Source organism: Micromys minutus, assembly GCF_963924665.1.
Source record: "Micromys minutus genome assembly, chromosome: 17".
Classification (NCBI taxonomy): domain Eukaryota; kingdom Metazoa; phylum Chordata; class Mammalia; order Rodentia; family Muridae; genus Micromys; species Micromys minutus.
This window is the reverse complement of record NC_137952.1, coordinates 26,862,125-26,888,357: the sequence shown is the minus strand read 5'-3', so window position 1 is coordinate 26,888,357 and position 26,233 is coordinate 26,862,125. Positions and strand designations below refer to the sequence as shown.

The window sequence follows — 26,233 nt, the reverse complement described above, 5'->3', positions numbered from 1 at the left end:
GCTGATCTCAACTACATACTAACCTTGAATTACAGCAATCTTTATGTCTCAGCCTTCTGACTACTAAGATTATAAGCATGTACCAACATACCCAGAGTTCTGTCAACTTAATTTCAGTTGAACATCACTATCTGTCAACTCAAATTTTATTGGTTTTATCATTATTTACATGTTCTTTCTTTCTTTTTTTGAAATGTATTTATTTTTATTTTATGTTGCTGTTTGTGAGGGAGAGGGAGAGAGAGAGAAAGTGGGAGAGGAGAGAGAGGGAGAGGAAGAAAAAGAGAAGAGAGAAGGAGAGGGAGAGAGGGGAGGGGGAGGGGAAGAGGGAGGGGGAGAGGGAGAGACTATGTAGCCTTGGCTAGGCCTAGCCTGAAGCTCTCTATGTAGATCAGGTGGACCTAAAATATACAAGGATCAAATCATATGAGCAACCACATCTGGGGACCTTATATTTTTTTAACATTCAATTGTTGCTGACCTTTGAAATTCCTCTTCTTCAGTTTTCAGCTGTTCCAGTTCTATAAAAACAAAAACAAAACAAGCATTAAAAGGACATCAGAAGAAACTTAAAAAATAATCATTTCGTTTACTGAAAATTCTGACCTTAACCTAATCTCATCTAACATGCAAATCTCATCTAACTCATCCACAGTGCTTTTCTCTCCAGCCCTATCACCTTAACTAAGTTAGTTACCTTTTTCTGCATCTCTCACTTCAGAATCCCATTCTTCCATGGCAACATCTTTCTCTTCATTCTCCAAATTCTTAGTTTCTGAGGTAAACATCAAGCATTAGAGATATATTCAATATTAGAGAAACAGATAGTCAAATGAAGTATTGGGAATAATTCACAAACACCCATCCTCTGACAATAAGACTTGAGTTATTATTTCAAAGACTTTTGGTATCAGATAAGTGAACTCGGAGCAAATGACAGTGATCTCATCTTGTACCTAAAACATTTATTATTGTTGTTGTTGCTATTATTATTATTATTGTGTGTGAGCACTAGAGGTCAGAAGACAACTTTTTAAAACATTATTTATTTAGTATATATTAGTACACTGTAGTTATCTTCAGACACATCAGAAGAAGGTATTCGATCCCATTACAGATGGCTGTGAGCCACCATGTGGTTGCTGGGAACTGAACTTGGAACTTCTGGAAGAGCAAACAGTCAGTGCTCTTAACCGCTTCTCTAGTACCTTTGAGACAGTCTTGCTCAGGCCAGCCATAATAAACCTGTGACCTTCCTGCCAAAGTTTCCCAGGTACCTTGGATTACAGGTATGTAGCTATGCCCAATTTGTCTCAAGTTAGCATTGAAAATTTTTTCTGTTTTGAAACAGGGTCTCATTAGTCCAAGCTGGTTTCACTAAGTAAGTTGATGATATTTCTTGACCTTCCTGTCCTTACCTTTTAAGGACTGCGATTAAAGTGTCTACTCCATCATGGAGGCAATGGGATGGGGAGGAGGAATGGGATTGGGGGAAAGGGGATAACATCTGAAACGTAAATACAGAGAATATCCAATAAAGTGTCTACTCCAAGCTTGAATTTTTCCTCAAAAGTACTTCCCACCTTTTTTTGAGATAGAGTTTCACTAAGTAGCTCAGGCTGACTTGAAATTTATTATGCAGACTCTTAATTCAACCTTCATAGTGCTTAGGATTACAGATGTGCCCCATGACAAACAGCTTGCATTTACTTATCTATTCAAACCCAAGCTCTATACCACCATTAGCATTTAATAAATACATGGCTAGCTCACTTCTTATAAAAATATTTAGAGATGTCCTATGCCCAGCCCTAATAACAAATCTAGCTATTTTCCCTTTTGTTCTCTATGTTACTTTATCTCTAGCTTCACACCCATGTAGTTGGTAAGTTTTCTATATGTAGTAATTTTGAATAGTCTGTTGTTCTTTGTGTATGTGTGCATGAACACACATTTATCTGTGTATATGGTTTGAAGAAACTGTTTTAATCTGTACTTCAGGCTAGCCTCATACTCGAAGCAATCCTCCTGCCACAGCTTTTCAGGTGATAAGATTAGTGATGTGAACCATGCCTGGCTTTTCCTTTTTTCTTTTTACCCCTATTCATCTTTCATGTTTTAGCTGAAAAATCTCTTCTGTACAGGTGAGGCTGCTGTGACCTCTTAACTAGACCAGATTCCTATTGAAGTATCTCAGTACCTTATAATATCTTCTACAGAATTTATTATAAAATTACTTTTGGGGAAAGGGTGTTTTGTGGTTTTGATTTTTTGAACAAAGGTTTTATGTAACATATGATAGCCTCAGACTCCTGATCCTCCTGACTCCATCTCCTAAAGGCTGAGATGCCTAGTGTGTAATACCATAGCCAGCTTATTTATTTAGTGTTTATAGTTACTTCTGAATGAAAGGTTCCATAAGGATCTGGGCATGGCAGTACATGTACTGTGGAGGTACAGGCAGAAGCATCAGGTGTTTAAGGATACTTTCGACCACTTTAGAGGTCAGTATATACTACATGATAACCTGTCTGAGGAAAAAAAAAATTCCACAAGGGTACAAATCATGTTTGTTTTTGGTTACTAGTGTGTTCTTATTTCTGAGTACCATATTATAAAGGTATAAACTAAACAAATTTGTAAAATGAGTAATGAGAAAAGAAGCACAACTGTTGGTTGGTTTGTTTTGCAGTCTTAAAAAGATCACATCCAAAAACTTGAAAATACTCTGCCACCAAACTCCATCCCCTCTTTTTTTTTTTAATTTAACAACTTTATTTTAAAAAACAGAGATAAATGTACAGATTTTAAAAGTATTTTTGCATAAAAGTATATTAATACATTTTTGTCAGTACTTGAATTTTTTTTAAAGGTTTGATAGTATGCATCGAAATTTTACTAGTTCCAATGAGCATAAAGTACATGTAAAACAAGATGTAACCTGGAAATAGTCAAAGTTTTCTTGGTGTGTAAAGATTAAGCATAATGATTTTTCTTCTTCTTTTTTTTTTTACTTTTAATACTTTAAAAATAATAAACATAGAAAAAAGTTGGAAAGTAAACATTGTCTTTGGAGATGTAGTATCTGACTCCTTAAGGCCTTTTGCAAGTATTATCCCTGAGCCCCTAAAGGAAAGCGTTACTTTACCGACTTCCACTTCAGCAAGGCAGTCATTGATCTTCTTAAGTATGGTGTCCATCTCATTTATTTTTGTCTGAAGTTTCTTCTTCTCAGTCTAAACACAAAAAATATTATAGGTTATAAAACTTAAACTCCAAACAATCCTTTAACAGTTCAATTACTGTCATGATTATAAATGGGTAAATCTTGTTTCCTTTTTTTATTTGGCAATACCAGTGACTGAACATGCTGGTCACATGATGTGCTGCTGCCCGTTATTCCTACCCATTTATTTTTCATTTCTTATATAAAATCAGGGTCTTACAATTAAATTGGCTGGGCCTATGCCACCACACTGGCATGAACAGGCAAATCTTGAGACTGTTAGTCTAGACTTAAATTCTTTTAATTTAAAAAGACAAATGAATTTTGTTTTTCTCTTTATTATAGCATTTCTTTTCTATACATGTTTCATGAACTGTATTCATATTTACTGAGTTAAATAAGTGTTTATTGAGACAGGTTTTGCTATACGATCCAGACTTATGGCAATATTCTTGCCTCAGCTTCCTGTAGGCATATGCACCAGGCACAACTGTTTTTGAATTTTTATTTCTATAAAAGATGATACTGTATACAACACTTTCTGTACTTATTTGCTGGTACTTACTAAGGAGAGCTAGGCTACCCTGCTTGGTGTTGTGTACATTCATATATGCTCATGTTCACTGGCATGAGCACCCTAACTGTCTTTCAAATGGGAGACTGAACAAATGCTAAGCAAATGTTCTACCACTGAGCTACAATCTCAGCTCTATGTATAAAGCCTTTTTTAAAGAAAAAGGATAAATACATGCACATACATATGCAACTGAATATGTATATAAAGAAGATAATACTGCCTTCTGTATGAATAGGGACACAGGGGCTGGAGAGATGGCTCAGGTTAAGAGCACTGACTGCTCTTCCAGTGGTCCTGAGTTCAAATTCCAGCAACCACATGGTGGCTCACAATCATCTGTAAAGAGATCTGATGCCCTCCTTCTGGTGTGTCTGAAGACAGCTACAGTATCTTCACTGTATATACAGATAAATAAATCTTAAAAAAAATGAATAGGGACACAGAATCATAAGTATTTTATTTCAATATGTAAAATGGATGACAATCTATGAGACATAGCCCATATTAGTAACTATATTTCATTTTATTTCTAATGCCCAAGGTTGGAGTTTTTGGTCACTAGAACCTCACTTTTTATAAACAAACTTTTATCCAAGGCTCACTTATCTCCTAAGAAACATTCCATATTTTATATCTACTATACATCACTCTATATCAACCATCCCAAATTACCTCAGCTGAATGCACCAATTTGTTATACAGAGCCACTTTTCCTTGGTGAGTAAAGACTTTTGTCATCTTTGTATAGCGCGATTTTATTTTGTTAAGGTAAATTCCATAAGTCTTTAGCTATAAGAGAAAGTTAAAGAGAACATTTTACTAAAAAAACAAGTCAATAAGATAAGTAAGGTCTGTGAAGACAGGTTCAGTTGCCAGTGCTGGGTTTTGTCTAATCTAGATTCTGAATTCTAAGGCAAGAACTTTCATTTGCAAATTGGTAGATGTGGAGGTCACCGTTGAGACCATTCAGAGTTGATCTTAAATGGTGCTCCAGCTTCTGCCTCTGGAGTGCTGTGATCACAGGTACTTGCCACCACACTTAGGCTCTGTATAACTAAGAACATAATCAAAGACTTCAGTTTTGATTTTTTTCACTTATTCATTTTGTAAACTAGAAAATGACTGTCTCTTAATTAACAAAACATATACTAGGGTACATGTAAAATGAACTAATAGCTAGTCAATGATAGGAAATCTTCATTTAAATCTAAGGAAAATGCAAATATATGCTGGGAACATCATATATATATTTACATGTTAAATTAGACATCACCCATTAAAAAGTTATATTTAACAATTACTTGGTAATAATTAGATAAGACCACAGCAACACATTAGATCTAAGACTAAATTAAAGAACTCTATACTATTAAGTAACAGTCCTTTTTTTTTTTTTTTTTGGAGACAGTGTTTCCTTTTTCTTGTGTCCTGGCTGTACTGAAACTAGCTCTGTGGTTCAGGCTAGCCTTGAACTCAAAAGTTGCCTCTGCTTCCCAAGTGCTAGAATTAAAGGCTGAGTGTACCACCAAAGTAGGCCAAACAACAGTTCCAAATGTGTCAATTCTTATTCAGAAAATAGAGTAAAAATACCTCTTCATCAGAGTAGTCTTTCATTTTTTCCCACAAGTTCCTATTTACATCCACTAACAGCTTATCTTGGTTCAATGCAGACACCTTCAATCTAAAATAAGCAATACAGGAGTTAGAATTGTGCTTGAAGAAACAAGCTTAAACATACAGCCAAACAATTATTTCTAGTTTTTTTTTTCTACCCAGGAGGAGTAATCCACTCGGGGACCAAAGCTAGATGATTATTCAACATTTAAAGAACAAAAGTTAAGAATGCCACAATGAGCTGAATGTGGTTGGGCATACCTTTAATCCCAGCAGTGAAAGGCAGAGGCAGTCTGATCTCAGTTAATTCAAGGACAACCTTCCCTACAGAGTGAGTTCCAGGACAGCCAGGGCTACAAAGACATATTATGTCTCGGAAAACAATAAAACAAACAAACAGACAAACAAACAGAATGTCACAATGATGCTGGGAAGTGAGATAGATCCAGGGTCAGAGAGCCAGAGTTTATTGGAGAACTGAGGAGGCCCCTGGTACCTTTAAGGGATGGCAGAACTTGGAGGTGGTAGAGATGGCAGTAGGGAAGGGTAACCTGAATTAGTAAGGTTCCAGTTCCCAGGGTCTTCAGCAAAAAAAAAAAAAAAAAAAAAAAGGCAAAAACTTGATTTTGAGTCTTAGGACAGATCTAGGCTGAGTCCCTGAGACTCTCAGCCTCTGTGGGCCTGGCAGATCAAGCCAGGGGCCCCAAACTCAAGTCCTCCCACCCTGGGATTCCCAAACTTCCCTCAATGACTTACTCCTGAAGACCATCAGGAAGGGTTTCCTTCCCTCTGCTTGCCCTGTCTCCAATAGGTTTTAGAGATCCACCAATTCCTTGCATGACTACTAACAGCTTAGGCTCTGAACTCAAGAGGTCAGCATCCCAGCAAGTGCAGCATACTCTGGAGGCTTTTCTGGCTCACTTCACCCCATCATCAATCTTCATTCAGGCAGCAGCTAACCAAGATCTTCTAGAGACCTTGTCAGCGAACATCACCCTCACTCCCTAGGGACTCCTCTCTATGACTCTGGCCAATCACTCTGAAAATTCAAGCGTCCTACCCTTGTAGGCTCCCAACTCACACCTGGATGCCTACTGTATACTCTATACATCTATTTGCTCCTTGGGTTTTTTGTTTGTTTGTTTGTTTTCTTTTGTTTTGTTTTTCCTTCCTCCTCAGTTCAGGCACTTGGCTTTTCCAGAAATGACTGCCCCTGGTTCTCCATAGCCTAAACTACATGTGTTAAGGTGAATTTATCTTCCTTAATAAAACTTGACTACCTCCTGGACAGCACCTCCCTACCACTACCCGTACATTGACTGTATTGATTATTGTTTAATGTAAAGCAGATACTGCACACATTGAATTATACAATTCAATTATACAATTATTGCAATTGAGGGATGGTACACGCTTGTGCTCATAATACTTTGAAGACTGGGGCAGGAGGGTTGCCTGGAATAGTCAGTCTAAACTTATGTCTCTTTTGAGGCACTACCTCAAAAAAAAAAAAAAAAAAAAGGACTTATAAATAAGTGCTAATTTAGTGGTTAAGAGCTTGCTATTCGGAGGACCCGAGTTCACTTCCCAGCGCACACACACTGGATGGCTCACAATTGTTGTTAACTCCAGCTCTAGAGACTCAAATACCTGGCTTCTTTGGGCATCTGCACTTGCTCTCCCCCCTCTGCCACCTTTCTCTCTCTCTCACACACACAATTTAAAACAATAAAAGATAATTTTTAAAGTAAAAAAATAAAAAAGAAGTGTTACAAAACAAAACCTTTCTTTTTTGAAAATAATTTATTTAACTTTATTTTATGTGCATTGGTGTGAGATCGCCAAGTCCCTTGGCAATGGAATTACAGACAGTTGTAAGCTGCCATGAAGGTGCTAGGAATCGAACCAGGGTCCTTTGGAAGAGCAGACGGTGCTCTTAATCACTGAGTCATCTCTCCAGTCCCCAATAAAAAACCTTCTAACAAGTATTCCTACATCACTCTATTAGCTTACTGTAAGTGAAAATACATTGCTTTTAAGTTTAAGATGTCATTGTATAATTGCTGTGAAGTTGTAGTTAGTTTTTTAAGTAAAAGTTCTCAATTTAGCTCAAAGTTCGTCTAACTTTTACAAAATAGCATGTATAAAACACAGCAAAGTTAAGCTGGCATGGTGGAATACACCATGTATCTTAAGGCTGCTGTGAGTTCTTAGATAGTATGAGCTATGAATGAGTTCCTGGCTGGCCTGGCACAATGGGACATTGTTCAAAGAAGAAAACCATGAGAAAGCTGTTACAATTTCGATATTTACTAAACAGAAGAAGTACATCTCTAACAAAGAAGATACTTGTAATACTCAGAATTAGGCTAGACCCTTATGCATATTTATGAAAGTGTTCCACTGAACAAAATTAGAAAATATAAATGCAGACACATAGGTATAAAAATCAAACAACAGAGGAAATATAAACAAGCTGCTACTTTTTAAGACTAGATTCCATTTCTTTTTTTGAAAGCTTTATTTATGTATGTGTATTTGTGTGTACTTGAATGAGTTTATGTACACTATATGCATGAAAGAAACCAAAGAGTTAGGAGGGCATCAATCTTTTGGACTGGAGTTACAGTTGTGAGGGGCTTATACTCTTACTAAGCTACCTGTGAGGTACCTTCATTCCACTTTTTACAACAATAAAATCTTATCTTAAGAATCTTATCTGTCTTATTCAGTAATGAACCCTAGTAATTAATATAGATTACATCAGGTGCTGAATAAAAATGCTGAATGAACAAAGTAGAATCAGACAAAACTGGTGTACCATATGTTTGTTTGTTCCTTCTTTTCCCATTGTTTGTGCTAGTACACAATGTGTGTATTTGCACATTAGTGTGTATCTAGGGGCACGTGTGTGGAGATCAGAGGACAACCTCAGATACCACCTGTTTAAGTCCCGAGTCCCTTTTGTCTTTCTGTTGCTGTGTATGGCAGGTTACATGACCCTTGAACAGCTAGGGTCTCTTTTCCCTACTTCCTATCTTCTGCTAGTTCTGAGATTAAAGATGCTTGTACTATTCATACAGCTTTTACACTGGTGCTAGAGGTTTGAGCTCAGTCATTGGTCATTTTAACCACAAAAAATGAGATCCTCATTGCATTTGTTTGTTCTTCTAGAGATAGGCTGATTACATAGCCCAAGCTGACCTGGAATATAGTTATCACAGGATGGTTATGAACTCACCATCTTTCTTCCTTAGTCCAGAGATTATAGGTGTATGCCCCATATCCAGGTGAAATACTGACTTAACAGCTTCATTTTAAATTTTTTTTAAAACTACAAAGGTAAGGCTGGAGAGATGGTTTAATGATTAAGAGCACTGACTGTTCTTCCACAGGGCCAGTTCTAAATCCATAGCTCTATGCATGTGGTAGCTTACCATGTAATTCCAATTTCAGGCCATTTGAAACCCTTTCTGACTTCCATGGGCACTAGGCACACATGCATACATGTAGACAAAATAACTATACACACAAAATAAATTCAAAACTACGTTTTTTATAGCTAAGAGGTAGAGAAATTAAATGCTTAGCACTCTCAAACCCCTTAAGTCAATCCCCAGTATCAAACACAAAGAACAAAACAAAAACCCATAACACTGAAAAATTATTTATTTTTGTTAGATTGGGTCAAAAGTAACTGGAAAAGTACTAAAATAGCATGAAATAAACATTATTTTGAATTCTAGTTTATCTTAAGAAAAGTAGGTTTATAGACAATTTGTAAATCTGGGTGTAATACTTACAAAGATCCAAGACTGAGCTACCTTCTAAGTAAAACTATATTCTTTTATGTATGTAATTTGAGGGAAAAATGTAGCAAAAATTAGAAACAGCAGAATAACTTTGATTTTGAATATTATACAATTGTTATTATTACTATATTTTGAGATAAGATCTCACTTTGCAACCCTGGGTGGCCTTGAATTCAGAGATCTGCCCTGACTCTGCTTCCTAAGTACTATAATGAAAAGGCCTATGTCATCATACCAAGTAATATCTACAATTATTTTTCACACAAAAGATACCACGTAGACCAAAATGGCCTGGTTTTTTGTTTGTTTGTTTGCTTCTTAGACTTATTTATGTAAATAGATGTGTGTAACTTTGGTCTTGGAGGCCAAAGAGGCATGATGCCTGACTTGCTATGCGGATACTGGAATCAGAGCTCTTATTTATTTATCCTCATGACTACGCAGTAACTGCTCTTAACCATTAAAGTCATCTCTATAACCTCATGGCCTTGGGCTCATGATCCTCCTGTCTCCACCTCCCTTCCCAAATGCTGGATTACAGTCATGAACCACAACATCCAGTTTACAAACCCCAAATTAAAGTATGGCAGTTTACATCTTGAATCTGGCACTCAGGAAGCAGAGGTAGAGAATTTCATAGTGTGAGTCCAGCCTGGTCTACATAGAGAGTTCCAGGACAGCTCAGGATACACAGAGAAACCCTGTCTTACAGGGACAATGTCATAACATAATAATTTCAGTTTATATTTTTATTCATCATGATATAAAACATTTTGTGTAAATAATGGCTATTGCTCATAGTATCCATAGACTAGATTATCATCACTAATTTATGAAGAGGAAAAGAAAAGTAAATGACTATGCAAGGCTGTACAATAATGTAAACAGAACTGGGTTTCTATTCATGTCATACTGCCCATTAATTTCATTCATTTGCCCCAGACTGCTCTTGTTCTAATTAAAATACCACACAGACTACTTGTTTATTATAACCTCAAAAAATAATCACACAGAAAATAAATGAAAACTTTCTTACTCTTCAATCTTTTGTCGAAGAAGCTCACAATCTTCTCTGTAAATCTGTATCTTGGGTCCATAAACAAATTGTCTCAACATCAGATCTTCTGTGGTAGGTGATGTGTTTATAGTAAACTTAAAAAAAAAAGTAATCAACTAATGAATCAGAATTGATATCTTTTTCTTTTAAAATCTAAGATACAACCTTACTATACCTTACTATGTAGTTTAGGCTGCCCTGGAACTTTTTTGTATCTGAAGAGCACACTGTTCTCCTGATCCTCCCAAGCAGTGGGATTATACAAGTACCCGATTATACCTAGCTCAAAACTGGAAAATTGAGAACAAAACCAGATTCAAGAACAAATTAAAGTTTTAGAGTGTCTATGTTTTAAAGTCAAACAAATGGCTGGGTGTATAGTTTGGTACAGGGTACATTTGGTTCTGGGTTCAAAGTCCATTCTTCCACAGGTGTTCAGGTGAGCTAAGAATACTGACTTATAGGACTGAAAGTGGTTTAAAAATAATCATGACTTATTCTAAGAAAATCAAGGGTTAGCAAGGTGGCTTCCATAAATTGTCTTCTAACCTCAAAGCATGTACATGCATGTGTGTGTGTGTGTGTGTGTGTGTATGCAATAATAATTGTAATAAAAAAAATCAATACCTAAAAGTTAAGCTTATTAGAAACCACTTTACTTAGAAAGAAGGAAAAAAAAAAAAATCAAGGCAGTAGTGGCTCATGCCTGCCATCCCAGCACTTAGGAGACTGAGGCAAAATGGCCTTGTCTTTGTGAGTTGAAAGCCACCTTTGCTACATAGTAAATTCCAGATTACCTTAAACTAGAGACCTTATCTCAACCAACGAATCAATCAACCCACACACTCACTAAAGAATAGTTTGTTATGTTTTATAACTCTAATTTAAAGACAAATACATGTATTTAATCTTGTTTTGGAAAAAAAAAAAAAGAAAAAACCTAAATAAGCTTTTTTAAAATTTCATGACTTATTAAGGAAAAAAAAAAAAAAAAACTCATGAAATAACTCTTCATTCATTACTTATAAGCAGTACAGCACATAATACCTTATTTCAACACTCTAAGCATTAGCCTTATCTATTAAGTAGCTGGAAGATATGTAAGCATGAGGACTGTGTTCAGTCCCCATGAGCTGGATGTGTGTATTTCGTTTGCATGTATGTATGTGCATCATTCATACCTGGTGTGGTGCCCTTGGTAGCCAGAAGACACTGTCAACTCCCCTGGGAATGGAGTTATATAGTTGTCAACAGCCACATGGGTGCTGGGACTCAAACCTAGATCATCTGCAACAGCAGCTACTGCTTTTTAACCACTGCACTATCTCCTTGGGCCCCTCCAGCTATTTATTTTCAGATGAGGTCTCACAGAGTGTTGGTGGCCCTTGAAATAAACATGTAGTCAAAAATGACCTTGAATTTGTAAACTTCCTGCTTGTATCTAACGGGAACTGGGATTATAAATGTAGGTCACCACATTCAGCATACTTCTGAAGTTATTTTTTATTTCAAATTATATTTATTATGTGTGTGGCTTACAAGCCACAGCCTGAATGTAGAATTCAGTTTTTTCCCACCATGTGGGTTCTGCAGAATCAACCTCAGGCAGTCAGCTTAGTGTCAGGCACCTTTACCCAATATGTCATCTCACTGGCTCAATTATCAGGTTCTTATTTGTTTGCAAAATGGTTACACTGTGAAGTCCTGGCTGGCCTTAAACTCACCAAAATCTGTACTGTCTTTGTCTTCAAGTATTGAGATTGAAGATGAAGATGACTGGCTACAATCCTCCAGTTCTTAAACATATTTTTAAATGCATAAAAATCAAAACTATGTGTACTGACTCAAAATGAAATGGCAATAGTAAAATGTAGATTGTGTTTTCTAAACACTGTTTAATACTAAGTGAAATCAAGGTTTTTTGTAAAAGAACAAGAAAAGAAAGTTATGAAAATATTACATGGCATCTCCATTCAATACAAGGCCAATCTTTTTTGTTTGCATGTCAGTTAAGAGCACTTGTTGCTCTTGCAGAGGACACAAATTTGGTTCCAAGTACCAAATGGTAGCTTACAACTATGTTAACTGTAGTCCCAGGGAATCTAATGCCCTCTTCTTTCTTCCTGAGGCATTGCACAAATGTGACCCACAGAACATGCATGCAGATAAAACATCAATAAACATAAAAGAAAAATAAATTAGAAAAATAAAGCATACAATTATGTATCTAGTAAAATAGCAGAGGTGCCAGTGGATAAAAGATTTGTGCACTGTGGAACATGTTGGATAGCCACTATTGTACTCAGTGGGTGGATTAATTTGTTGCATCTTGAATTAGAGATTATGAGTACAAGCCATTTTTATTCATTTTGATTAAGCCTAATTATACTTAATGGGTTACAGTACTTCATCTTGAACCTCTCCATAAACAAGCAAGGATCAAGGATGACTATAAAAGCACCCTCTGCCAGTGCAGCCAGCTGAGCTCCTACAAGACACAGAAATTTAAGGGAGCTGCAAACATTGTCTATGAAGGCTAGCCACCACCAAAAACCAAGAAGTGTTTCCCACTTCTACTCTACAGAGACTCACAGTCATCCAAATCTTGAGACAGATGCTCACAGCTATGACCTCATTTCCCATGATCTACATATAATCCATTTCTTTCGGTATCTAAGATTTTTCAAGTCTCTTGTCTTCTTGAGCACGACTTGGATCTATTGACATCAATAAAGACTTGAATGTGTTGTTAGTTATACCTCTGATGGGGAAACAAAACCTTATGGATGTCCAACTGGGAGAGCTGCAAGCTGGATATCAATCTGAGATCTTGCATCACTGGAATGTTTTAGAGAGATTTCAGCTGGTATTACAAGTATTTCAGTGTGAGGAAAGGGAACATCACCAGGTATACAAACTCAGGTCGTTAGACATGGCAGCCTCAAGGCTTCACGCAAGGTAAAGCAAGCCTCTACCAACTGAGCTATATTCCCCAGCTCATGGTTTTATCTTTTAATAAATGTTTGCTTTGGTGCAACCTAACTTAACTAACATCAACAATGACAACATGATATATTTTAGCTAAGATAAATATTTTGCCAAGAAACTGTACTTACTTTGGCTGGGAGAGTGCTCTGCCTAGGTTTCTGTATTAAAATATGGACCTGAAGAAGTATGAAGAACTCCTTTATTGTAATTTGTCCATCCTTGAGTTTCTAAAAAAAGAAAAGAACTTTATATAAACACTCAAAGTAAATTCACTTTGACTGTAACAACATCATTCATTTCTAAACAGCTTTATCTACCAAGTTACGGAACTAGCTAAACTTCTTTCAGTAAGTCCTGAGTTCAATTCCCAGCAGCTACATGATGGCCCTTAGCCTTCTATAATGGGATCTGAAGCCCTCTTCTGGCATACAGGTGTACATGTAGATAAAGCACTCATACATTAAAAAAAAAAAAAAAAAAAAAAAAATCTTTAAAAAAAAAAACAAACAAAACAAAAGATATCCCTCTGTAGTTCAAATTTGCTCTGCAGCCCAGGATGGCCTGGAATTCACAGTGTTGGTCTGTTGAGTGCTGGAATGAAAGATGCCAACCACCAAACCCAGTCTAACAAAATTTTAAGGTTATTTAAAATGGTTTTCAAAATGTGAAACATTTGTTTTTTTTTTTTTTATTAATTTTTTATTTACTTATTGTATATGAGTACACTGTAGCTGTTTTCAGACAATCCAGAAGAGGGTATCAGATCCCATTAAAGATGGTTGTGAGCCACCATGTGGTTGCTGGGAATTGAACTCAGGATCTCTGGAAGAGCAGTCAGTATTCTTAACTGCTGAGCCATCTCTCCAGCCCCAAAACATTTGTTCTTAATTTCTACTTATTAAGGTCAAGGTGTTTGATTTCTCCAAAACTCACATTAATTCCCACGGTCATATGCCAATAGTATGTAGCGTAAGAAGATAACTGGATGAAGTCAAAATATTAGGGCTCCCAGGACTGCATTAATGGCTTTATAAGAGGAAAACGAGCTCAACTTGGTAAGCTACAGCCATAAGATGCTATGTATGGGTCACCCAGAGATTCTGTACAGCACTTCCAGCCTGGCAGCTGTCACATGCTGAGCTTGTGGCAGTGCTATACTTCACAAGCTGGCTGTATAAACTCCCCAGTTTGTGGTATTCAGTTATTATAAGAGAACAGACAAAGATAATACTTAATATAACTACTATGTTGAATCCTTAACAAAGAAAACTTTTATATATTTGAAATACTTTATAATTTTAAAAATTCTAAGGCTTGAGATAAAATCCAGTTGGTAAAGTATTTGCCTAGCATTCATGAAGCTCTGGGCTGGATTCCTAGTGCCACATGAAATTTGGCATGTGGTCCAAGTATGTAATCATAACACTTTGGAGGTAGAGGCTGGAGGATCAAAAGTTTGAGGTCACTTTCAGATATATATTAAGTTTGAGGACAGCTGTGACATATGGGAGCAACCTCAAGAACAAAACAAAAACCTCAGTGAGAAATAGTGGTCCATAGGATGGCTCAGCCGACAAGGGCACTCAACACCAAGTCTAATAACCTGAGTTCAATTCCTGAGACCCACTTGATGGAAAGAGAAATCAGTTTCTGCAAGTTGTCCTCAGACTGGCACATGTGTAGTATGGCATGCATGCACTCAAACAAACACACACACACACACACACACACACACACACACACACACACACACACACACACACAAATAATAAATGAAAAAATAATTAAAATGAGAAATACATTAACATACCTCCCTCAGACTCTCTTCGCAGATAGTGTCACCAAGAAACTGTGATTCCATTTGACTATTACGCTGTGCTAGAAACAAAGCAAAATTTATGTAAATGTTAAGCAAGTCAAAGCTAAACTGTAAGACTTGAAATAGTGGTGACACCTTTAGTCCCAGCATTGGACAGGCAGAAGCAGGCAGAGCTCTGTGAGTTTAAGGCCAGCCTGGTCTACATCACAATCTAGGCTGCCAAAACTACAGGTAGTGAGACCCTGTACCAAAACCAAATAAGTGAATACTAAAATGTAAAGTTAATTTTAATTATCTTTCAGATTTATGTACTCTTCATAAACCTGATGCATCCCATATACTAGAATGTTTCTGAGAAACTTTTCATTAACTAAAACTATAAAAATATCTATATACTTTTAAGGTTCCATTCAATGTTCCCCACTAATTTTAAGCTTTTGGAGGAAATCAACTATTCCTTTGTAATATAACATTTGTCATTTCATTAACTTTTTTTAAAAAAATCAAAAGTGAAATATTACTAATCAACTAGACAACACTGAAAGGATTTATAACATCCAGATACTTCCTAAACTGTAATACACTTATTACCCAAGCATACAAATAACTTATTATTTAGCTTTCACAAAGATCTTACTGCTGACATCCAGAGAGATTCCATCAGCCTTGATTGAATCCAGAGAGCTGCTAGAACTAGATGGTGTCCTGCTCAGGCTTTTTAGCAATACACTGGTGATATTTTTATTAATATCCTCTTCAGTATAATGATCGAAAATCTGAAATTACCAAAGAAACATCAGCATAAGAGACAGAAGTAAAGACACTTGCTATGTAAGCTTAGTGGCCTAAGTTCCATTCCCAGAACCCACAGAGAGAAAAGAAGATAACTGACTCCACAAAGTTGAGACATCAACTTTGTTCCCATGACATTCACATTCCTCCTTCCACATCAATACATATGCACAAAAGCACCCTCATATATATAATTTAAAAACATCAACATAAAGTTATGAGCTTAGTTCTTACAGTGACTAAATTATCTTTAAAGATGTATTTATTTTATGTATATGAGTACACTATAGGTATCATCAGACATACCAGAAGAGGACACCATGTGGCTGCTGGGAATTGAACTCAGGACCTCTGGAAGAGCAGCTAGTGCTCTTAACTGCTGAGCCATCTCTCCAGCCCACAGTGACTAAATTTTGAACACCAGCAAAAACTTTTTTGTTTGTTTTCTGAGACAGGGTTTCTCTATGTGGCCTTACCTGTCCTAGAACTAGCAGTGTCAAATAGGCTGGCCTTGAAGTCAGAGATCCACCTGCTTCTGGCTCCTGAGTACTAGGATTAAAGGCACACTACACCACCAAAAATACTATTTCTAACAAAATTTATCTACATAATTCATGTACAATAAGTAGAATATCTCTGGGTAGTAGTGGCACATGGCGTTGGGAGCAGAGGCAGGTGGATCTCTGTGAGTTTGAGGCCAGCCTGGTCTACAGAGCAAGCAAGTTCCATGATAGTCAAGGTTACACAGAAAAATCCTATCTCAAAAAAAAAAAAAAAAAAAAAAAAAAAAAAAAAAAAAAAAAGAATATCAGGCAGCTTAGGCCTCAATAATGGTAGTTAGTTTATGTGCTATAGAGTATAAACAAATTGTTTTAGTTGTACCTCAGTTATAGAAAGATACCATAAGTCAACTTATCTAATTATTTAGCTTTCAGTCACCAACAGTGGAGCTACTTCAGAAGAGGAAACCACAGTCTAAACAGAGGGTTCGATGAGGACTTGAGTTTAGATCCCTAGTGTTCACAGGGGCATGCACCTGTTATCCCAGGAGTGGAGGGCAGAGAAGGAAGGGAGGTGGAGATTAACTCAATGGCCAGCCAGCCTAGTTGAATTGGCGGTTTAGTGAGAGACCTGGTTTCAGAATAGGTAGAGAATGATAAAGGAAGACACCTGACACTGATTTCTTGCCTACACACTAACATGCAAATATACCCATACAAAAAATGTATTTCTCACCATACACTAAAGAGATGCAGAGTAGAATTTTATTTATTTATTTTGGTTTTGTGAGACAGGGTTTCTATGTGTAGCCTTGGCTGTCCTAGCTCTGTAAATCAAGCTGGCCTCAATCTCAGAGAAGTCCACCTGCCTCTGCCTTCCAAAAGTGCCGGAGTTAAACCTGTGAGCTAGCACAAGTATCAGTGTTTTAATCCCAGCACTCAGAAGACAGATAGTTACAATTCTCTGAGTTCAAAGCTAGTTTGGTCTATATGGCAAATTCTAGGCTAGCCAGGGTTACTTAATGAGAATCCTACTTCAAAACAAAAACATTTCATTTTGTTGGGGTATAGTTTATATTTAAGTCTTAATACTGCACCTGCACAGAGCTAAATATTAGCCGAATCTTAGTATTGTTAATTCTTTGGCCCATCACCAGTCTCATTTTTTGTAAATATTTGTTCCTTTCTCACCTAAGGTAATCAAGAATTATATCAAATTGGCTTTAATAAAAATATGATAGCCAATAGCTGGACAGGAAGTGAAAGGTGGATCTGGGCAGAGAGAGGAACTCTGGGAGAAGAATCAGAGGTGGGAGATTCAGCCAGAGGACACCAGAGCTGAAGGGATAGACCAGAGCTGAGCAGAGAGGTAGATGTGGACACATGGCAGGACTTAGAACCAGGATTAGTAGGTTTAGAGTAGCTGGGAGACTGCTCAACTAAAGCATAAGATTTAAAAGATTACTAACCTTTAAAAAGTTTTTTTTAATAAAGTCTTAAAAACTGAGTCACATCCCTTTAGGGGTTTAGAACAGATCCTTTTGTAGAGGTTGCCTGACACCATCAGAAAATATAGGTATTTACACTGTGATCCATAGCAGTAGCAAAACTACAGTTATGAAGTAGCAGTGCAAATAACTCTGTTTGGGGTCACCACAACATGAGGAACTACTCTAGTAGAGGGTCAGAGCTGGGAGCTGGAGATATGGCTCAATGGTTAAGAGGACTGGTTGCTCATTCAGGAGGTCCTGAGTTCAATTCCCAACCATCAATAACTGTAGTCCCATGGAATCTGATGCCTTCTTTTGGTATATAAATAAATGTACATACAGACAAAACACTCATATACACAAAATATATAGAGTCACAGCATTAAGGAAGGTTAAGAGCCACTGATCTAGTGTATAGTAGATATACAATATTTGTTGAACAAAATACTAATTTTCATAAAATCTAGTTAGATTTAAGTGTTACATTACCATTATTGGTTTCTCAAAAATTTGGCTATAAGGGGCTGAAGAGATGGCTCTGACTGCTCTTCCAAAGGTCCTGAGTTTGATTCCCAGCAACCACATGGTGGCTCACAACCATCTGTAATGGGATCTGATGCCCTCTTCTGGTGTGTCTGAAGACAGCTACAGGGTACTCATATACATAAAATAAATAGATCTTTAAAAAAAGAAGCTTTGGCTATTTTCTCATCACCTCACCTCAGAGCAAATTCCAGCAACACAGAGCCACTGAAATCATCTTCTGTACTTACTTATATTGTTTTTGTGTATGCATGCGCGCGCGCACGCGCACACACACACACACGTACACACACACACACACACACACACACACACACACACACACACACACACACACACATCAAGCCTTACTTCAACTTACAACCTAGCCTGACTTCAAACTTGTGATCCTCTAGAGTTTTCTGAGTGCTGGAATATTAGCATGTGCTATTATGTAGTTGTTTTTCTAAAGATTTTTCATTTTAAATTATGTGCAGGTGCTTATACCTGTGTAGGGGTATCAGCATGTGAATGCAGGCATTTGGAGAGTCCAGGACTGGATCCCCTGGAGTTACAAGCAATTACAAGGCACCTGATGTTGGTGCTGAAAACTGAACTTGAGTACTCTACAAAAGTGTTCTTAATCACTGAGTGACCTCATCAAGCCCCTTTATCTGGTTCTTAGTAAGAGTTTATAAATCTTAGAGCATTTTCTAGTTTTCATTTTCCCACATGTAAAACTGGATTCGAATGAGAAGTTTTGTTCTTTCCACAGTAGCCAAATGAGGGTTTTCCTTTTTTGGGGAAAAACAAAAAACAAAAACAAAAGATCTGGAGAGATGGCTCAGTGGTTAAGAGCACTAGCTGTTCTTCCAGAGGTCCTGAGTTCAATTCCCAGCACCACATGGAGGCTCACAACCATCTATAAGGGTATCTGATGCCCTCTTCTGACATGAAGTTTTACATGTAACAGAGTACTCATACAATTAAATAAATAAGTAAATAAAACATCTTTCAAATGATAAAAGAAATTACCACCAGTGGTAATGCATGCCTTTAATCCCAGTACTTGGGAGGCAGAAGCAGGCAGATTGCTATGCTTTTAAGGCCAGCCTGGTCTACAGTGCAAGTTCTAGGTCACCCAGGGGTACACTGAGAAACCCTGTCTCAAAAACCCAAAAGCAAACAAACAAACAAAATAGATAAATAAACCTTGGCTTATTTTCAAGTATTAAGCTTGACCTAGGTATTCTTCTAGTCACTAGAGAAATCTGTGCTTTGACATGTCTTGATATACCAAACAAACTTTCTCAAGCTTTTTTTTTGCAGTTTGAATAGTAGAAAAATTTTATGCCTCAAATATTTATAACATGAAACTCTTTTCAAGGTAGACATGATAGCACATGCCTATAATCCTAGCACTTAAGAGGATGAAGTCAGTGTCCATTACATTAGACATTATCTTAAGAAACAGATGTGTCAGTGAGATGACTCAGGGTAAGTAAAGCTTTCAAACTACATAGAACCCTCCCAAGAGATTCTTGTACACAAAGCAATACTGACAAATCACCAGCAAAAGTGACTGGATACTTAGAATTATACAAGTTGACCTGGCATTATAGAGTACATCTGTAATTTCAGCACTTGGGAGGTAGAGGCAAGAGGTCTACAAGCTTGAGGCTATTCGGGACAATAAAGAAGCTGTCTCAAAAAGTCAAGACACAATTATATTTGCCATTAATACAATTTTAATTCCATTTTTTGTGGGTATTAGCCATTACAAATTATTGAGATAAGTTCTTGTTATGTAGCATTGGCTAGCCTCAAAGTTGCAGCAGTCCTCTTGCCTTGACCTTCAGAGTGCTAAGAATACAGGTACAGGCCACCATGACATAATGTTTTACCAAGTGACCTACACAGGAATGTTTCACTAACCTTTAATAAGTATAAAGTTTCTATTGCTTAGAAACTTAAAATTCAAAAAAGTTTTTGGTTCAAGACAGCTTACCTCTTGATCTTGTGCATCATCATGTGTTCTGATCTTTTTCTCATTTGTAACATCATTTTCTTGAACCCGGGCTCTCTTTTGGGCCCTGCAGGTTTCTGTTTTGTTTTCAGATCGTAAAATCTCTGTATGACGTGTGTCAACCGGAGCACTTTCCTCATTGTCCAGGCTAACAGAATCTGATGAAAGCATCTCATCAGGATATATAGGGAGATTTTCCTCATTTATATACTGAGATGGACTCGTGTTCAGTTGGGTTGCAACAGATCCTATGCCTGGATCTTTACTACAAACTGGCTGAGTTTCTAGGTGAGTTAAATCAGCTGTATCTGTTAGAATCTGCTCCTGGTCATCAATACCAGTGATACTACAACTTCTCTTGTTTGGTAATCTGGGTAAAAATATTCCCAATGAACATCTTCTTGTTTTGTCTTTAACTGCTTTTAGTGGTACAGATGTAGTTTCAGTCTCATGGTGGGAAGTTTTACTTTCTTCTGTAGTTTGTACTGCACTCATACTGTGTGTCCGATTTCCTGCTTCAAGTAACTGTTCTTCAGGAGGTACTATATGAACAGTCTGAACAGATGGAGCTATAGCGTCTGAGGCTTCTTCAGCACTGGCATGTGTTTGAATGACTTGTGCTGTCAGGACTGAGTTACTATGACTATGTACATTTGTATTACATTTCTCTGTTTGAATACTAGATGGAGCTATAGCGTCTGAGGCTTCTTCAGCACTGGCATGTGTTTGAATGACTTGTGCTGTCAGGACTGAGTTACTATGACTATGTACATTTGTATTACATTTCTCTGTTTGAATACTTTTGTTCAGTTCTTTTTTATAGGTTACAGCAAAGTGTTCCTCATTAGTAGGTATTTTGGATTCATTGTCACACGTAGGTGCAGAGACACTTCCTATAAGAAAAGGTAAAGTCTTCTTCCCAGCTTTAGATAATATTCCTTTATCTCTATTGGCAGCATCCTGCCCTTTTTGAGTTGATGGAGGTTGTTGGCCTGAAAGATGAGGCTGAGAAGAAACACTAACATCAACAAAGGCCTCCATCTGATCCTTTGCAAGTTTAAGAGATGCATGTTTAAATTTAGCCATCTCCCCCAGAGGCTCTTCTATCAGATCTTGATCTTTAAGCAATGCTATGGCACTTTTAGTTTGAGTAACTTCTTTTGAAGGACAAGGTACAAAGGCAGATGTTATTTCAGAATCCATGTGATATCTACTTGGTAAAATATCTGCATTAGCAAACTCATTTGGCACTTGGCAATTATAAACTTTCTCCTTATTTTTATCGCACAGGGAGATAGGATTACTAACATTTGGTAAAGGGGAATACTTGTCACTGGATCTACAAACATCACCTATATGACCGCTTGTAAAATCCACAGTTTTTCCATCTGTTCTATTTAATGGACAGCTTTCAAGTTTGGTTTGCTTCAATGTACTGGCCTCCACTTGCTTTTTTACGACCTCCTCATCTATATCAGCTCTATGAAACTTGATATTCATTGTACTTTGATCACTAAATAATGTATTAGAAGCTGTCATGTAATGTTTGTGTTCAGCTACTGGTTTTTTGGCGATTTCTTGAATACAAGTATCTTGAATACAGTTATCACCTTCAGAACTACTCAAGTGTTTTGTTTTTGGTATTCCCAAGTTAGTATATTCATGAAGTACTTTCTCTTTGGCTTGACAATCAATGAAAACAGTGTGGGACCTGGTGACGTCCAGATCACTGAGATTATCCACAAACATTACAGTTTTATCTGTAGGCATAGTAGTTATGTCATCTGGTGGGACAGTTTTATATTCTGAAGCAGTGGTTTGACCTCTAGAGATCTCCATGTCCTCTGGCCTGTATGCAGACAAAACTGGTTTGGAAGTTCCTGCCAATGGCACAATACTAAAACCCTTTCTATCTTGCAGGCAAGTTTCATTATTTATTTCTACCACAGAACTCTGAGTGATATCTCTATTACATCTATCATTCTCTGGAAATGTAATAGTGTTGTTCTTAAGCCTAAGGCTTTTTCTTCTCTGAGTCTTGACTAAAAGGGGTTCAGTCAGAAATCCAGGCTTTTGTGCATCATTAGTTTCTTCTCCAGGCCCACTATTAAACCCTTCCTTTAAAATTGTTACCTGGCTGACTTTTGCTAGTAGATGGTTGCTTTCACTATTTTTTGCAATGGAAACAATCTCTTCAGCAGGAGTAGAGGTCACTTTTGGCTTCTGTAGGTTTTCTTTTTTGGATAATTGAAAGTCAAGTCTGTCTGGAAGCACACCTTTTGCCTCGGCTTGGTAGTCAATAAAAACAGTATGGGACTTTGTCATTTCTAGTTCTTCGTGATCATCTATAGACATCACAGTCTTATCCAGATTACCAGGAGTTATATCACTGGGTGAGATAATTTTATATTCTAAAGGAGTTGTGTGATTTCTATTGATTTCCATTTCATCCTGTCCATGTGCATGTAAAATGGTTTTAGAAGTTCCTGCCAAAGATACTAAAGGAGAATCGTGCTTATCTAATAAAGACCTATGGTTTATTTTCACTGTACAACTCTTGGTGATTTCCATATTATCATTGCTCTCTGAAAATAATACAGTTTTATCAAATTTCAGTCCACCAATACTTTTTCTTCCATAAATTTTGACGTTTTGCTTTTCCTTCAGCAATTCTGGCTTATGTATACTTCCGTCCTTTAACATGTCCGTATCACTAGTTGTTACTACTCTAGAGTTTCCTCCAGGAATGTTCACAGCTGTTTGTCTGTTTTCTGCTGTAAGTTGGCTGTTTCTGTGTTCTAAATTAATTTTACTATGTTCTTGTACCTCAGAAGGACCAAACCCAATTACAATAGTGTGGCTCTTGGTTAGATCCATGGTTTGTACCTCCTCTGAATACGCTATTTTATGCTGAGAATAGGGATCATCTAAATCTTTCCTCTGTGGTAAAGGAAGTTTAAAATGCTGGCCTAGCATGACTTGTTTATCCAGGTTTCCCCATTCATCTGAAGGGCTTTTGCTATGAGAGTAAGATTTGGTGACACTCTTTGATGCTACATCAAAAGCTGTAGGAATAACTTGACTTAACTTAGTTGTGTGACTTTTAGTCAAATCCATATCTTCACCTGCTGAGAATTCCATCCTTTTATCAGCCAATGAGACAGATAAAGCATTTGTCAGACTCTGTTGTAATCTTTCCTTAGATACTTGAGGAACTGTAATATAATTCACATTCATTTTCTCATCTTCTGACTTAGTTATAAGATTTTGAAGCATCATTTCCTTTTCAAATATTGGTATAGCTGTTATTTCTTTGTTAATCTTTTCTTGATCATGCTTAAATACCTTATTATCTATTGCAACTGTGTGGCTTTTGGTAATGTCCATGTTGTCCTCTTCTGAATAAATAGTGTTCTCTCTGAGTGGGCCAGCATCTGGATTTGTACATATATTAGAATACTTATCATCAACCTTCAGCATTTTTTTTTCCTCTTGCATACTTGATAGACACTTAGTCAGTTCCATTGCATCATTGCTACTAGAATAAAAAACTGTCTTATATCCTTGAATAGCTGGATTAGAACATATAGATTCTGAGGTCATAGCCAATGTGCTGGTACTTCGATTAGAAATCTGTGTAACTGTAGGAGCTTCTGACTCTACAGGATGATATTTGGTAATATGAACTTCATTTTCAGGGTTTGAGAAAGAGCTGTAAAAAGCAGCGTTTAGTTTATCCTTAAGGGCTGTTTTCTTCTCTGGAGCTATAGCTCCAGCAACTGTTGTAACATTCATCATATCATTTTGAGTTTGAGTTTCTCTTTCAGATAACTTATCTTCTGATGACAAAACCTGTATCGTGTTGTTAGTTGTCAACTCCATACAGTCATTGCCATAAATTGTATTATCACCTTTAAATTGTCCTATGTTGGCCTCCCTGGAGGGAGGAGGAATCCAAGTCTGAATACAGGCTGTATGACACTGTGTCAAATTCATCCCATCATCTTGTTCTCTAAAAATTCTAGTCCTATTACTACTATTTTCATTTACTCTAAGAGACGTGTCCATTTGATGTGTTGAAGAGGCACTGTTTGAGTCTTTGGAATAAACAGGTATCTCAGTATTTTCCTTATTAAGCTCTATAGAAGGAAAAGTATTATATTTTCCTGCTTTCAATCTTTTTATGAAGTTGTCAGAATTTATCTTTTCTGAGAAAACGTTTTGACTTATGGAACATGCTAAATCCTTTTTATTTCTTGAATTCGAAACATGTTGCTTTAAATTCTCCAGAAAGAATGTGGTATCAATTTTTGTGGAATTTTCATGTTTGGTACAATCTGAAAGACCTTTGGTAATCATCACAGTGTGACTTGCTGTCAGATCCATCTGGTTTTCATCTGAAAAGATGACTGTCTGATCATTTGCATGTTTCCTTTCAGGGTTGCAGTCTGTAATCGAAAACTATAATAAAAAAATTAAAAAATTAGACCAAATATAATTTTTTGTAATTTATTATTTTAGTTTATTATTTTATGTATATAGGTGTTCTACCTGCATGTGTGCCTATGAACTTCTTGCTTGCCTGATGCCTGTGAAGGTCATAAGAAATACCCTGGAACTGGAGTTACACATGGTTATAAGCTGCCATACAGGTGTTAGGAATTAAATCCAGGTCCTCTGGAAGAGCAGCCAGAACACTTACCAACTAAGTCAATTCTCTAGCCCCAAAATATAAATTTAGAAAAAAGTATTTTATAACATGTACTATAATTTTTTAAAGATTCGTTTATTTTATGAATATGAGTGCTCAATCTGTATGTACACCTGAATGTCAGAAGAAGGCATCAGATCCCATTATATATGACTGTGAGCCACCATGTAGTTGCTGGAGATTGAAGTCTGGAAGAGTGAACAGTGCTCTTAACTGCTGAGCCATCTCTCCAGCCCCTAACATGTACTATATAGGCACAATTAGTAATGGTTTCAAGCTAGATTGCTTTACTTGATATAGCATGCTATATGTAATTTGTTATTTTTTTTCCCTAAGGCTAGGAATGTAGTTCATTTGGTAGAGTGCTTACTTACCATGTTACCCTATAATCAATTCCCAGTACAACATAGAGCAGATATGTTAATTCACACCTATACTGGAAGTAGGAAGATCAGCAAGCAGTTCAAGGGAGCTGGGCATAGTGGTGCATGCCTTTCATCTCAGCACTCTGAGAGGCTGAGGTAGGGAATCTATTGCAGTAAATATTAAAATGGATGGCATATCTCTTTATCAGCCTCCACGGTTTCACTCTGCAGATGCTGCTCTAGTATGGAGCTGAGTGCTCAGACTCTGTCACTCAGTTCAAGTCGCCCTCTCCATACGATTCCCTTCCCAAGCGGTTCACTCCACCTGCCCTGCTGTTTCTGTTTTGGGAGGTGATTACTGCCCTGGTGTTTTCTTTCCTCCACCACCTGCCACAAACATTGCTCCAAAGCCCAATAGCTTTGCATGAAGGTTTATATATTACATTCTCAATCTACAAACCCCCTATACCATAGATTACATCAAATAGACAAAGATACAAACTGCCCTTCTATATGAGATAAAAGGCCTATAGAATCCCATAAAATATTCCTATCTACCTACAGCTAATTATGACCACCAGGATCCAGGTCTGCTTTCTCCAGCTCCATTTTGATTTCCTCTCCTTAATCTATGCTTCTTCTCCGGTTTTCTACCTTTTCTCCACCTACCTCTCCACTGTCCAATTATGTATAACCGTAACATAAATCTATATATCACCCCTTTTGTTTACTTA

At 37.0% G+C, this 26,233-nt stretch overlaps 1 protein-coding gene across 1 annotated transcript in view; it reads right to left on the bottom strand.

Annotated features, from left to right (window-relative positions):
• The window catches only part of KNL1 (kinetochore scaffold 1), a gene marked incomplete at both ends in the record, with an annotated part of 49,153 nt that overhangs the window by 7,470 nt on the left and 15,450 nt on the right, over positions 1-26,233 (bottom strand). The window contains 10 exons of the mRNA XM_080930929.1: positions 482-521; positions 698-775; positions 3,149-3,236; positions 4,476-4,592; positions 5,394-5,484; positions 10,266-10,381; positions 13,403-13,501; positions 15,085-15,152; positions 15,731-15,869; positions 20,406-24,884. Of these exons, the coding sequence (XP_080787055.1) occupies positions 482-521; positions 698-775; positions 3,149-3,236; positions 4,476-4,592; positions 5,394-5,484; positions 10,266-10,381; positions 13,403-13,501; positions 15,085-15,152; positions 15,731-15,869; positions 20,406-24,884 (5,315 nt within the window). The remainder of the gene's footprint in view (positions 1-481; positions 522-697; positions 776-3,148; positions 3,237-4,475; positions 4,593-5,393; positions 5,485-10,265; positions 10,382-13,402; positions 13,502-15,084; positions 15,153-15,730; positions 15,870-20,405; positions 24,885-26,233) is intronic.